General features: G+C 34.6%; 3 protein-coding genes across 3 annotated transcripts; all 3 read right to left on the reverse strand.

Annotated features, from left to right (window-relative positions):
- Positions 1-524: 524 nt before the first annotated feature.
- On the reverse strand, positions 525-2,095 carry LOC111487324 (40S ribosomal protein S25-2-like). The gene is made up of 4 exons (XM_023134703.1): positions 1,895-2,095; positions 1,680-1,754; positions 1,141-1,275; positions 525-833 (listed from the first exon to the last, which is right to left on the reverse strand). Exons 1-4 carry the CDS (start codon positions 2,078-2,080, stop codon positions 720-722), a joined length of 510 nt encoding a protein of 169 aa, XP_022990471.1. The 5' UTR covers positions 2,081-2,095; the 3' UTR covers positions 525-719.
- A 724-nt stretch (positions 2,096-2,819) lies between these two features.
- LOC111487271 lies at positions 2,820-7,339 on the reverse strand. The gene is made up of 4 exons (XM_023134635.1): positions 7,166-7,339; positions 6,309-6,930; positions 4,930-5,084; positions 2,820-3,393 (listed from the first exon to the last, which is right to left on the reverse strand). Exons 2-4 carry the CDS (start codon positions 6,907-6,909, stop codon positions 3,133-3,135), a joined length of 1,017 nt encoding a protein of 338 aa, XP_022990403.1. The 5' UTR covers positions 6,910-6,930; positions 7,166-7,339; the 3' UTR covers positions 2,820-3,132.
- A 2,261-nt stretch (positions 7,340-9,600) lies between these two features.
- LOC111487304 (vesicle-associated membrane protein 727-like) lies at positions 9,601-13,312 on the reverse strand. The gene is made up of 6 exons (XM_023134680.1): positions 13,142-13,312; positions 12,050-12,297; positions 11,768-11,966; positions 11,574-11,694; positions 9,941-10,003; positions 9,601-9,856 (listed from the first exon to the last, which is right to left on the reverse strand). Exons 2-6 carry the CDS (start codon positions 12,237-12,239, stop codon positions 9,713-9,715), a joined length of 717 nt encoding a protein of 238 aa, XP_022990448.1. The 5' UTR covers positions 12,240-12,297; positions 13,142-13,312; the 3' UTR covers positions 9,601-9,712.
- Positions 13,313-13,527: the final 215 nt, after the last annotated feature.

Below are 13,527 nucleotides of genomic sequence, written 5' to 3' on the forward strand. Positions count from 1 at the left end.
TTTTTTTTTTTTTTTTTTTTTTTTTTTTTTTTTTTTTTTTTTTTTTTTCCTCTCAAATTGATTAAAGCTTATCAATGAAATAAATTTTCTAACATTTTCTCCTTTTCTTTATAAATTTACTGTCATCCTGCCATTTTTAAGACAGTCCGGACGTGTTTTCTCAGATAGTTAAATTCATTTTTATTTGTGATTTTAGATAATTAAATTATGATAATATATTTTATGAATATATCATAAAATCAAAATTTTAGGATATTAAATGATTATATTAATATTGAAATCAACCTCTATTTTTTTAAATTTAATTTTTTTTGAAAAAACAAACTTCAGTATCATTAATTAGGTTAGCTAGTATTAGTGTTTAAATTTGAGGGTGTTAATTAAAATTTTAAATTTTGTTCTAAATTAAAACAATCCAATGCAATTAAATATTAAAATGACCATCCCATACTTGTTTTTGTTTCCAATACCATTATGATCAGAAATAAGCTAAAACTGATCTAATAACGATTATAAAAACCAAGTGACTCAATGAGGATCCTGGATTCAAAGGCAGAGAATAACACTAAAACGAATTAAAACGTTACATTTCAAGATCATCTAGCCATTTTAACAAACCAAAATCTAATCTCATCGCTGAACAAAATTTGGAACTGCAAAATGCAAAGGCAGCTACACATCTATATACCCTTCCGGGCACAAAGTGAATTCAATTATGTTTAGGTGTTGGTCGCTCTGGTGTATATCTCCTGACTAGAATGAGCCGAGATCATTCTGATGGAACCTCGAGCCATCAAATCCTTGATTGCTTTTCGGGCAAGTGAACCATTGATCTGAATATGGCAGATGACATAACGGAGCCATTATTTGAACCATAAAGTCAGTACAAAAAATGCAGTTCTAGATACTGAACCAAAAGGGTCTACATAAAATTTATAAGTAAAAAAAAAAATCTATGGGTTGGTTTTCAAATTGGTTATCAGCACAAACAACCAAACCTCGTGAATTGAGTTGGGTTGCTCGTTGATTGGTTATGTTGATACAGGTTAGGATCAGTTGACCAACATATTGCAGTTTAACAACAAACAAATTGAAGTATAGTGCATAGCCATGGATGGATAAAATGAAGGAAAGACGTACCCTCATCCTATCAGAAAGGATTGAAGGAGTGATTAGCTTGTACTTGGGGACTTCAGAAAGAAGCTTATCATAGGTTCCCTGATCAAACAAAACCATGTTGTTCACCTTCTCCTTTTGCTTGCCCTTGCTCCATTTCTGCAAATCAAGTGATGAGTGATTCACAGTTCATAGACAAACAATTCATGCATGAACACCAGCAATGTTAAATAATCTCATTGTATTTTTTTTAGGGCATTGAGTCTTAACATTACTTAATGACTAATATCATCCCTTCCTCATAATCGAATATGCTATTTTCTAATGAGCCAATAATCTAAGCAATGCAGTAAGATAGAGGAAATTAAAAAAGGATTAAGTTTCGTTTCATGATATTCTTGAGTAATTTCGAGACAAGCACTAAGCAATCATCGCCATAATCCGAAATCTAAGAAATTTTTTTTTATTAATAAACCGCTAGACGAACAGTATTCAAAACTAAATTAATTAAATTTGTTTTTTTCTTTTTAGGAAAATGAGAGCATTAACTCTAAGAAGCATACCTTCTTCTTCTGCTTTCCTCCACCAGATTTAGCGGGTTTGGAGGACGGCGGGGGAGCCTTATCCTTCTTAGGCGCCTACAATTCAAACAAGAACAAAAACCACACCACAATAAGTTGAAGAAGTACATTGGAATTCAAAGATACAAAACCAAAGTCGTAAGATCGCGAATCGCTTGAATAAAGACGAGTGCACCGAAAAGTATACAGTAACTCACCATGAGAACTGATTTCCAGGGCTTTGGGCGAAGGAGTTGCAGAGGCTTCGGCTGGAGGGAAGAAGAAAATAGAATGGAGGGGAAAGCATATATAGGACCAACGAAATTTTCTAGGGCTTCAAATAGACTCTGTAATTGGATACGGTGTATGGGCTTATATTTTGGGCCTAAATAGAATTGGCCCATATGTTTAATGGGCCTGTAAATGGACTGATAAGGCATATGGGCCGTTGGCTTACGATCTGGCCCAAGGCCTAAGAATAGCGGTCCCTTTTTTATTTTATTTTATTTTATTTATTTATATTAAAACAATACCTCTAAATGAATCAAATTAGATAGTTCATACTTATTAAATTAGTAAAATTAAAGTCTAAAATTATTGGAGAATTAAAAAAAAAAAAATCCTACCAATGTATTTTGTTTCAAATTTAGTTAATTTTTAGATAATTAAAATAGTCAATTTAAAAATAACAAAAATAGAATAAATAATTTTAACTTTAAATTTAATTATATTTGAACCATAAATAAATAAAAAAGTAATTTATCTTTTAACTAAACTATATTAAGAGTACAAAAATGAAAATTTTAAAATAAATTAAATACCATGAAAAACTTCACAAATTCAATATTTCTAACAGCTTCGAACAAACGAAAACGTCTAATAGACCTAGATTTTCTAAACATCCTCTCCAAACTCGAGCTTCCTAAATGTAATGTAACACAGGCTAACACAAGCTAATCCCACCTCTAGTTGATATTGTTTCTTTAGACTATCCCTCCCACGCTTCTCCTAAAAGATGCTAGGGGAAGTTTTCACACATTTATAAAAAATGTCTCGTTATCCTCTTCGACTAATGTAGGATCCCACACTAAAACTCTAGCTTAACCTCGAGTTAAACATTTTCAAGATTAAAGAATCCAAACGTGGACGTCAAACATCTACATAGTACGTAAATATGTAAACAAAAAGACATCAATGGTCTAAATATGAGTCTCAAGGTCTACAATCACAAACATTACTTATCTTCTTTTCTTTTTTCATTTGTGTGGCACACACTACTATGAGGGCCAATCACTATGCTAAAAAATATGCAATAAATGACTATACTTCCATCTCCAACAAACTAAAACAAGATGCCAAACAAAGAACACACCCATTATGACATGTTGACAAAAGGATGTTGCCAATCCAATCTAGAAAAGAAAAAGAAAAAAAAAAACTATACACATTTTTGATCTTACTCAACATTCATCAGGAGCATAGTGCCCAAGCTCGTTCGGATTTTGTCGCTGCTGCTCGTAATCAAATCCAAATACTGCAGAGCTTCCAGAGGGAGAAGACCTTCAAGAAAGAAATTTAGTAAATGTGAATGTGTTTGTTTCATCACATCCAAGAGCTGCTCTAATGTTTTGTCCTGCTGTTCTTTGTTCAGCTCTACGGCCTCAAACCAAGGCAGCAGATTTTTCTCTTCTTCCATGAAGTGATGTTTACAGTGTTCCTGCCCCAAAAAAGTAAAGAGATAGAGCAAAAAGAAAAAAAAAAATGTAAGGAAAAAGAAATCAGCTTCCCATTATTGCCATTGATGAACAGACAATCTTAGAGTGCAATAAAGAAAATGACTGTGAAGTGTGAAATACATATAAATGATTATGATCATCATAGTCAAGAAAACTACTGAGCGTCAAAAATTTGGCGCTTCATTTTGATTCTAAAAGTAAAGTGGATTCCACGTTATATTTTACTATAGACTAACTAAATGGATCTAAAGGTCTACATATATTCAATATTGGGCAATGATGAGATACAAAGGTAGTTGAACATATCAATCAATGAAGTGGAAGTGGCTTAGCTATTGCAGTGCACTAAATCATCACTATGTTCAAGAGCCTAGGGATATTTCATAAAGATTTCATTTTCGATTTTCGTTTTTTGTTTTGTTATCTATTTTCAACAAATATTTTCAAATCCAAAGTCACTAAAATAAGTAGTTCTGTGAAAAAACAAAGCATAGTTTCAAAAAAATCAGATGATTATCAAATGGGCCCGCAAATTTATTACATTCTCGACAATGTTAAGAGTAATGTAGCTCAGTTATCCTGAATTTAAGAACTTCAGCAAAGGGTTATAGTATTGCTAACAGCTAGTCTCATAGTGTGGTCAAGGTGTCGTGGTACAGAGCTATCCTTAATGCTCTGCAGTTCACATGGTTTAGTTGGATATCTTTATTTCCTACTGTGCCACCCTATCAGCTTGAAATAAAGTCGTAATGAGGGTGCTATGTTTCAACCTAACTCGGTAGGGTCGGTCCAAATGTCAGTAGAGTAAATAAATGCTTTTGACAACGATATAAATAGAGGGAAGAAATTTGAATCTCAGCCAACCACCCTAACCCGACTAGTTTTTGTCAGTTGGGTCATAGAAACTGGAAGGAACCACTCGATCCTTTTTTCTGGAATCGTTCGTTCAGAGCTTTATCACATCACTTTTTGAGAAGAAATTAGTGATACTTCTTTTTAGCTCTTGAAATATTAGATTAGCATTACTTCTTAGGGAGGTTGACAATTTATTTGCAACTAATTAAGTCCACCGTTACAGATATTGTCTTATTTGAACATTCCCTTTAGGACTTCTCAAAAATTTTTAAATTTCGTCTACTAAGGCTAGATTTCCACACCCTTATAAAGAATGTTTCGTTCTCCTCCTCAATCGATGTGGGATCTCACAACCCCTTTTGGGACCCAGCATCCTCACTCTCATTCGTTCCTCTCTTCAATCGATGTGAACAATCCACCTCCCTTAGAAGCCCAGAGTCCTGCACACCGCCTCGTGTCCACCCCTTTCGGGACTCAACTGGAAAATTGTCTAGTGTTTATCACTCAATCCATTATCATTCATTCATCTGATTTTTCTCTATGGTCTATATATTTTCCCTTGAATCTTAAGCATGAGGTCTTACAAACTGATCTGCATCAGAATTTCAATCCCCGTGGACTTATGAACAGGTTAGGATTATAGAAGGTTTGAATGTAGTTACCTGCAATAACTTGAGCCGTTTGGAAAGGTTGGAAAGCGCTTCTTGACAAACTGAACTTCCCACGTCTAAAACGACAGTGGACTTAATGTCTTCTTTGATGCCATTCATGATGGGTAGATCCCTTGCATGCTCTTCGTTTGAAGTTTTGCATAATCCTGCATTATTGGATATAGTAACAAGTTGTTCATTCATCTACTCACAAATGTAACATTGAAAAAACAAAAATATAACTCTTTCAATCAATTTGGGCTCTGTTTGAATAAATTTCAAATTCCCACTGAAAAAAAAAACATGATGAGAATATTTGTTTAGAATAGACCAAATTGCCAACATGAACATAGTATAATTTAGTAGTTAAGGCATTTTTGACCATTTCAAAAGGTTTGAATTACCCATTTTGGATCTAAATCAAAGAAGAAAAAGGAAAAACAAATATTTTTTGAAATTGTGTTCTTCACCCTAATTTCAATCTCTCTCTCCATATATATAGCTATAGCTATTCTTTTAAGAAGTGGTGAAGTTTTTGTGAAAGATAATAAGACCACCTAAAAGACTATTTGAAAGAAATTCATTATTCCGTTTAAAGCATCTTTTGTATTTATTCTTTTTATTTATTTTAATTGCTGAAATTTCTATTTAGATATTTTAGTCTTTGCCCTAATTTAAAAAAAAAAAAAAGAAAAAAAAAAAAAAAAAAAAAAAGAAATTAAAAAAATGATAGAAAATTAACAATAAATTTTCAAATATATAATTTTATGTAGTTTATGGACTAAAACAATACTAAAACATACATTTGAAAAGTCGAAAGCTAAAACCAAATAAATGTCAAAATTATGGAATAAAAGAAAGTTTAAACTTTATAATACCCAAAATCCATAAAAACATATTTAATTAACAATCATTTGTGGTTGTCTTTTTTTTTTTTTTTGAGTACAGGATGTCTTCTAGCTGAGTAGTTTCCTCTCATGTGGATTGTTTTTTTTTTTTTTTTAATAACAGAAACAGTTTTTCCTTTAAACATGTGAACAGTTGTACAATTCCATAGATGATAGGATCAGTCTTCAAAAAAAGTTCCATAGAACAAGGTAAAAGATGCCAAACAACCTCTTTATTTCCCCCCAAATTGAAAAGATAAGAACAATCAAGAAAGTTATGAAGTTCATCACCTAATTCTCACTGATCATCTCAAATTTCTTGCCCAGTTTGACAAATCTAAAACAGACTTTTCTATGATCAACAACGTTTTTGCAATTACATCAATTCTATTGCAAATTATCAATGATTTTCTTTCATGATGCGACAATTTTTAGGGCTTGCATTGCATAAACTCAAATTCTAATCGATGCAATGTAAAGCAGAATAAGAGTCATGGGACTTACCTCGATCGGCCATTTCCAAGATCGGGAAGAGGACTCTCTCCTCCATTTGAGCGTGCTCCAGCATCACTTCCAGCAGCTGAGAGTAGCTCTTCCCGAATTTCCTTAGCTCCATCCTCGGTGTTCCCATCGTCGGATCAACGGCTGTTCTCCCTCCACGCGCCGCCAGATCCTTCGCCCATCTCAACATCCTCTCCAAATGCCACAACACGCTCTTATGCTGCAGCGACACCACAGTCAACGCAACCAACTGCGTCGTTTCGTCATCGTCGACGCGGCGGCTCGATATTGCCAGCGGCGGGTGAGGAAACTTATTGTCTATGTACCGAAGCAACCTATCGCGTGAACCGGAAACGGTCTCGGTCCCGATCCGAATAGCCGGCGAATCAGAGCCGAAATGCGTCGTCTCGGAAGGTATAAAACTGTGTTTCACAGACTTGTAAAGCAAAGCAAATCGGATGTAGCAGGTAAGAGCATTATTCGGAGGGCCATAAAGCCGTACGACCGAATTCGAAGCCGTGGAATCGCTACAGCCTCTAATGAACTCCTGAGGCACAATCTCCGCCGTCGATTTCGTCTTACTCCCAAGGCAATTATTCCCCATTGCAAAACACCGTCACAAATCCTAGTTCCGAAAAATGTCAAAAACAGAGCAGAATGAACAATTCCCGGTGGTTAACAAAGCGTTTGGTGAAAAACAAAAGAAAATGCGTCGGTTGAGAAAAAAATCAACGCGCGAATAAGGAAAGTAGATCAAACTGATATAAAGCAGCAAGAAGAATAAATCAAAAGGAAAAGCAATGGAACAATGAGAAGCTAAAAAGTAATAGAAGAAGAAGTAGTAGTAGTAGAGGAGAAACCAGGTGGCCGGAGGAAGGGGTAGAGCAGGGCTGCAAAGGTGCCCAGTGGCGGCGATGGCGGCGGCGGAGGTTGCTTGAAACGAAAGGGAAATCGGTTGAGGGAAGAATGGAAGAGAGAATTCATAAAATAAAGGAAGTTTGGTTATTGCTTTGGTGAACTGGACGCCCCACGCTCCTTTCTTCTCTGTCTTTATTCTTTTGATTCCTTTCTTTCCTTTTTTTATTCTTTTTTTTCCTCCAAAATTAGTGGATAACGACATTTATGGATCTCTATTTATTTGAATATCTTCATATTTCGATTTTTTTTTAATTACAACATAATTTAATTATAGATACTATATTTATTTATTGTCCTAAGTTAATATTTATTAACCTGCAGAAATGTAGAAATTATGTATAATATTGAAAATTTAATTTTTTTAAAATTACTTTGAATATTACATTATATTTTTTCTAATAAATTATCTAATGGAATCTGTATTTGGAACGAAAAAATGTAGCAAACAAAACAAGAAACATTGCACACGGGTGTGGTGCTCGTTGTTAGATACATACTTTTTCGATCGTGTAGCATCATGATCTTAACACGCTCGTAACAAGCCTTAAAGGAAATTCAAGCCTCATTCACATTTTGTGTCCCGCTTTGTGGTTTCATCGAACCTTAGGCAAAGTTTCTTCACTAAGCGAGCACAACTCATGCGGAATCTAAGCTTGTTCGGCCACACACGCTGCTTGTACGTACATGTTCAATCATCTGCACTCTAGCCAACTTGCTTCTACTCTAGGCTAAGATTTTTCATATGCAATGTCGCATCTTGTCTCGTCATTTTGTTTCCAAGAACATGGTCTCCATATGATGATGTCATCTCAAGTCAGGGATAACGCTAGCCTGCACTATGACACATGTATGTGCCACAGGGTAGGTCACTAAGATCAGATAGCCTAGGGTCGTGGAGAGATGTTTCCCCCTATACATTCTAAGACATTTTTGGTATGGCATAAGTAGACATCATTTTGACGAATGGTCATACGGCCTCGTGGAGCTCGGTCAGGTGTCTAATCTATATCAAATTTGGCAAGCAATCATATTTCATATTGGCGGACTAAACTCCAAAATAGCATGCCCAAACTCATACCAGAGCCCCAACTTCTGAGGTTAAGGCTTAGGGTCTTACTCACCCCTCTTTGAGTTTGTCTTTGACACTCATGTCAACGTCATCGTCTCTGTCTTGCTTTTGCCTCAATTTGGCTTGAATGCACACTTTTCTTAGCGTGCTGAATGATGCTCTGTCTTACTTGGTCACATCATGGCACTTGTCTTGTCTTGGCTCTCACGTGGCCGGTTGGACGTCATTTCTATGTTGTCATTTTGTCTGTCTATGCATGATGCATCTAATGGCCCAACACATGGTCATGTTGCTTCTATCCCCGTACAAATATAGATTGTTTTAGCATATTGTTTCTAGAAGGTCGCCCAACATAAAATTCCTTCAAATAAAACGTGCAACTTTGAAATAAAAAGGGATTTAATCCCGACATCATTTGAATCAAAATATATTATTTTAAAACATTGATGATTGATTTCTTTATCGAAATCATTTAAAGAGTGTCGGATAATATTGAAGCAATAAGCTTAAAGATATTCAAAATTCAAGAAAAATCAATATGAAAACAATTGGATAATTCTTACTGTTTTTTTATTTGAAAAAACATGCACTAGCCGTTAATGTCTTAATTTGCAATTGGGTTTGGTGTGAACACATCAATCAAAGGATGCCAGCTGTCGTGTTATCAATATCCATTATTTTGAAAAAAAGTAAAATTAATTTTTTTTTTTAATTCTATAAATGCATTCAACACAATAAATTCAATTTATTTATTTTATATCGAAGCTAATAATTTTTTAAAAATTAAACCAATAAATACAATTTTATAAACTAATAAATAAATCAAATAATAAAACTAGATTTTGGTTGTGAAATTTGAATAAGAATTCAAATATATTTTTTTAAAAAAATATGAAATATTATGAGAAAACAAACACAATGTTCTAGGTCATTTCGAGGCAAGCAGATCATTTGAGATACTGCAAATCCACTCGTTTTCCTATTCAAATATTAGCCTTTTGTCTGTGTTTTCGCACCGAGAATGTAGAGAATTCTTTACAGACAGATAAACAGATGTCAAAGGAGCTGCTTACCTCCCAAACAAATCTTCTTATGTTTACCAAGAATATGCAAGAAAAGCACTTCGAATTGTTGATTCATCACCCGAGATAGCTTAGAATCAAAAAATTTATTATCTAATGGATTTTTCTGTTCTAATACTCTATCCGAGAGTTATCACTATTTATCAAATCTATTTATATGTAATGGAACACTATTGGATCAAATGACAAGACATTGTTGAGAAAAAGATGACTTTTCTCGATGCAATTAAAAGCTGAACAAGAGGGGCAGGCAAGGCATATATTACATAGACTTGGTAACAGTTTGCATACATAGCCAAGTTTAAGAAAACACTCATATGCTACTAACTTTACCAAAATCAACATTTGAAACCACCACATACAACAAACCAAAGTATGATGAACAGCACCAAGATTCCTCCCCCAACCATCAGCTTCATTTGTAAACTCTGCAGCCACATTTTTCGCCGAAGTTGCCTCCCTTGTCGGTGAAAGTTATCGGCCTAAATTTAAACAGAGATCCCGACGTTAAATCTTCAACTTCTCATTCAAGATTCTTAAGTGACAGTCTGGGTTATATGATGTACCTGGAATTGTAGGTTTTCTGTTTTGTCCACCAGAAGCTCGATCCGTTCTCCACGATCTAAAACCTGCACGAGGAGAAGGAAATCGATATCATATCTGTGCAGCTGAGTAGAAGAAATCTCCTCATTTTCAGTTTCTTTGCAAAAGGAACTTGTAAGCATCTCTCCCCTTTTTATTATAGGAAACAAATATGAAAGGATGTTGTTGTCATACTCAAAGTGTACAAAAAAATATGGCCTGGTGTACTTATATGATAATTCAATCTAGCTAACTAACCACTAATTAGTTCATGAGGTAAAAACTAAAAAGATAAGATCACACATAAAAAAAAAAAAAAAAAAATTAATACTATCCAGAAAGACCAATGTACTGATTTACCAATTTCGGACTACTTAAAATGTAGAGAAGTATACCATGAATAACGGGTCTGCAACAGCTCAAACCTACCGCTAGAAAATATTGTCCTCTTTGGATTTTCCCCTTCAGGCTTTCCCTCAAGATTTTTAAAACACATATGTTAAGGAGAGGTTTCCATACCCTTATAAAGAAGACGTGGGATCTCATAGGGGCACTACCCAACCCAAGATTAAAAAGGACTTGGAAAACCCTATCTCACAGTAAGAGGGTAGTTATAGAACCTGTTATCAAGAGACCGAGAGAACTCGGTAAAGAATTAATAATAATAATACTAAATTGTCAACAGTCTCATCCAAATACGGAGTCTCATCTTAAAAACGTTTAGCATAACTTAGCTTCGTACAAGTAGCACCACAAAGTATAAGCTTTCATTTTCAACTTAATATCCACAGAGAACATCGTATAGAGAAGCAAGCATTTTTTCCCCAATCCCCATGTCAGTTATCAAATGATCACTTTTGTTGTCAAAAGTGGATAGATAGTCCATTCCTTTCATTACCCGCTCAAGGATATGCCACCAAATTTCTCGCCAAGGTTAAGATTTGACTTGTGGCTTCTAATACATACATGTAAATTAAACAGTACATAGGATATCACACAGTTGATGTTTTGTATGTATTCAGAAACATGCAAGCTAAATAAGAAAATCAATAACAACATAATGTAAAATCCTATCAAATTGACACATTATTGTTTCCAAGACAAAAGACCAAAGAGATACTTTAATGATCAAAATCACCACAATCATTTCCAATGGCTGTATTGAGAAGCAAGGAAGGGAAGAAAAAGTGGGAAAAAGAAAGTGTGTATGTGATATTTGACCAATTCCATTTCACATTTTCCAAAACTGATCACTACCAAGTTCCTTGCAAACAATTGTTATTCAACTGGTGCAGCTGAAAATCAAGCAACACTGTGTAATTGTTTTTTTTTTTTTTTTTTTTATCAATTTCATAGCAACATAATTACAGAAAATCTAATGGCTAATATACTACTTGACTGATCTGCCTAACAGGATGCTGCATGTAACAGGCGCAATGAGCAGGAGAAAGGATTAAAGGAAGCAGAGTAAAATTTCTAAAATGTTCTTTTAATCTACGTCTCTGTGTTTATACATTATGCACAACAGTGAAAAAAAGGAGCATATATACTCTTTCAAAATCTAAACAGAAAATCTTGAGCAGATATTGCAAGATTTCATAAAACAAGAAGTCTAACCTTTTCAATGTTATCCATCATAACTCCTTTCACCTCTGTTATTTGAGCCTTCAGCTTGGAAAGTTTACTCATTTCTTCTGGATGATTCATGCAATATTGCATGTGCTCCTTAAGCCTTGGCCTGCCATGAAAATTATAGGTTGTAAGGTAAAACATATGACATATAACTAAGATATTGTTCATGATGGGCATACCCGAATTCTCTGTCAAGAGTGTATGCAACACTGAATCGGTCAAGAAATAGATCATCATCGTCCTCATCATCTGCAAGTGGGTGAGGGTCCTCTTCCTTGATACTTGATCCATAACGCTGTTTAAAGTCATCTTTCACACGCTCCAGAAATACAAATGGCATATTCCTTCCAACTGATTCATCCGCAACAGCGAGAAAGACTGCAAATCAATCAAACACCTTCAGCCACAAATGTTGGTGAAATCTAAACAAGTATATTATCAAACTTGAGAAAACACAATACCAAATCCACTGTCAAGAAGAAAGTTGAATGTATATCCATCACATGAGTATGTGCATTTGCTGCCGTTAGAAGGCAATCTCTGTAAGCATTGAACAGCAATGGTACTAAAATTCCCTGAGAATGATGTGTGTTCTGCTAAAACAACAGTTCCTTTAGCAACAAAGCTGTATATTAGGCCTTTCTGACTCATCTCCAACGGTTGTCTGAGAAGAATCAAAGCAGTAGCACTCACAAACTGCAGCAGTAGCCTACAAAAATTTTAAATGGATATAGTTAATTCAAATTCATTCTCGACATGTAAGAAGGAAACATGCGAAAATTCACAAATACTAATTAAAACACGATATGAGGTTACCCTTCCTGTTATTCTATCCCCGTTCAATTTGTAATTGAGCTCAGTTAACTGTCACTGTTGCCTGTTGGGACTTTTCTTTCTGTGATTATTTAAATTCCTAGGTCATAGTTAAAGGTTTTCCAGCTAGGAAAATCCCTATTGTTTGGGAAGTTTCCATATTAGCGATCTGTACAAATTGAGCCAAAACTAACAAAGGCAGCGGATTCTCCGTAAATTCCTTGCTTGCAGGATTGATCAATCGAAGAACCAAGAACTAATATCTTTAATTATCCATAGCAGCAAGGTCGTAATCTATGCAAATGACAGTATCAAGTACTCAATTGCATCAAACACATCATACCGCAGGCAAAAAAATCCCAATATTCCTTCAGACAATTAATAAACCTTGCCCAAACGGGTAGAGAAGTAAAGTCCGAATCACGAAGGGGAAAAATTAAGCCAACCTAATAGTACGAACAGATTTTATGCTTGCGAACGAAGGCTTTCCCTCTTCAACAGGGAAAAAAAGGAGCAGAATATTAAACAAATACAAATTCGCAACATTTTCCAACACCTCATGCAATGATTTTCGCTCAGCAACCAATATCGCACGAAACAGTTGGCAAACGAAACCAAACCCTACACAGATTCTATCCAAATTACCCAGAAAAAAGAGAGAAATCGACGAAGAAAACAAAATTCAATTCCACGATCCAATCAGAGAGTACAAATCACAGGATAGAAGGGAAATTGCTAACCTTAAAACTGGAAATCGCTGGTCTACTTCACGTAAGATGCAAGGTAGAAGAGAGATCAGCTTGAAGAATACATAAAAGTGGGAATTGGTGGGGTAATCGTAATTTATAGGGAAGCCGAACCTCAATCAGTTTACCCTTCCGTCTCCGATTAGGAACAAGTTTCTGTGAACTTATACTTTAGGCTTCAAACCAAAATTAAAATTTTTTTATCCCAAAGTATTTATTATAATTTTTATGTTTGAAAAAAATTAATTTTTATCTTTTTTGAATTTAATTTAAATTAAATTTCTAAATTTTAAAATCCTCTTAAATTTAAATTCCAAGCTATTATAAAAATCAGCCTCTAAATATTTATGTAAAAAAAAAAAAAAAAAAAAAAAATTTTT

This window comes from Cucurbita maxima, unplaced genomic scaffold, assembly GCF_002738345.1.
Source record: "Cucurbita maxima cultivar Rimu unplaced genomic scaffold, Cmax_1.0 Cma_Scf00012, whole genome shotgun sequence".
NCBI lineage: Eukaryota > Viridiplantae > Streptophyta > Magnoliopsida > Cucurbitales > Cucurbitaceae > Cucurbita > Cucurbita maxima.

Excerpts from the sequence above, each read along its gene's own strand:
- LOC111487324 (XM_023134703.1), bottom strand. The coding sequence starts at position 2,080 with ATGGGCCAATTCTATTTAGGCCCAAAATATAAGCCCATACACCGTATC. Across the intron at positions 1,755-1,894 it reads CCTGGAAATCAGTTCTCATG|GCGCCTAAGAAGGATAAGGC; the intron begins GTGAGTTACTGT and ends TTTGAATTGTAG. Across the intron at positions 834-1,140 it reads TCCTTTCTGATAGGATGAGG|ATCAATGGTTCACTTGCCCG; the intron begins GTACGTCTTTCC and ends TGCCATATTCAG.
- LOC111487271 (XM_023134635.1), bottom strand. The coding sequence starts at position 6,909 with ATGGGGAATAATTGCCTTGGGAGTAAGACGAAATCGACGGCGGAGATT. Across the intron at positions 5,085-6,308 it reads CTTGGAAATGGCCGATCGAG|GATTATGCAAAACTTCAAAC; the intron begins GTAAGTCCCATG and ends CCAATAATGCAG. Across the intron at positions 3,394-4,929 it reads AACGGCTCAAGTTATTGCAG|GAACACTGTAAACATCACTT; the intron begins GTAACTACATTC and ends TTTTTGGGGCAG.
- LOC111487304 (XM_023134680.1), bottom strand. The coding sequence starts at position 12,239 with ATGAGTCAGAAAGGCCTAATATACAGCTTTGTTGCTAAAGGAACTGTT. Across the intron at positions 11,967-12,049 it reads TCTTCTTGACAGTGGATTTG|TCTTTCTCGCTGTTGCGGAT; the intron begins GTATTGTGTTTT and ends ATTGATTTGCAG. Across the intron at positions 9,857-9,940 it reads CAGAAAACCTACAATTCCAG|GCCGATAACTTTCACCGACA; the intron begins GTACATCATATA and ends GTTTAAATTTAG.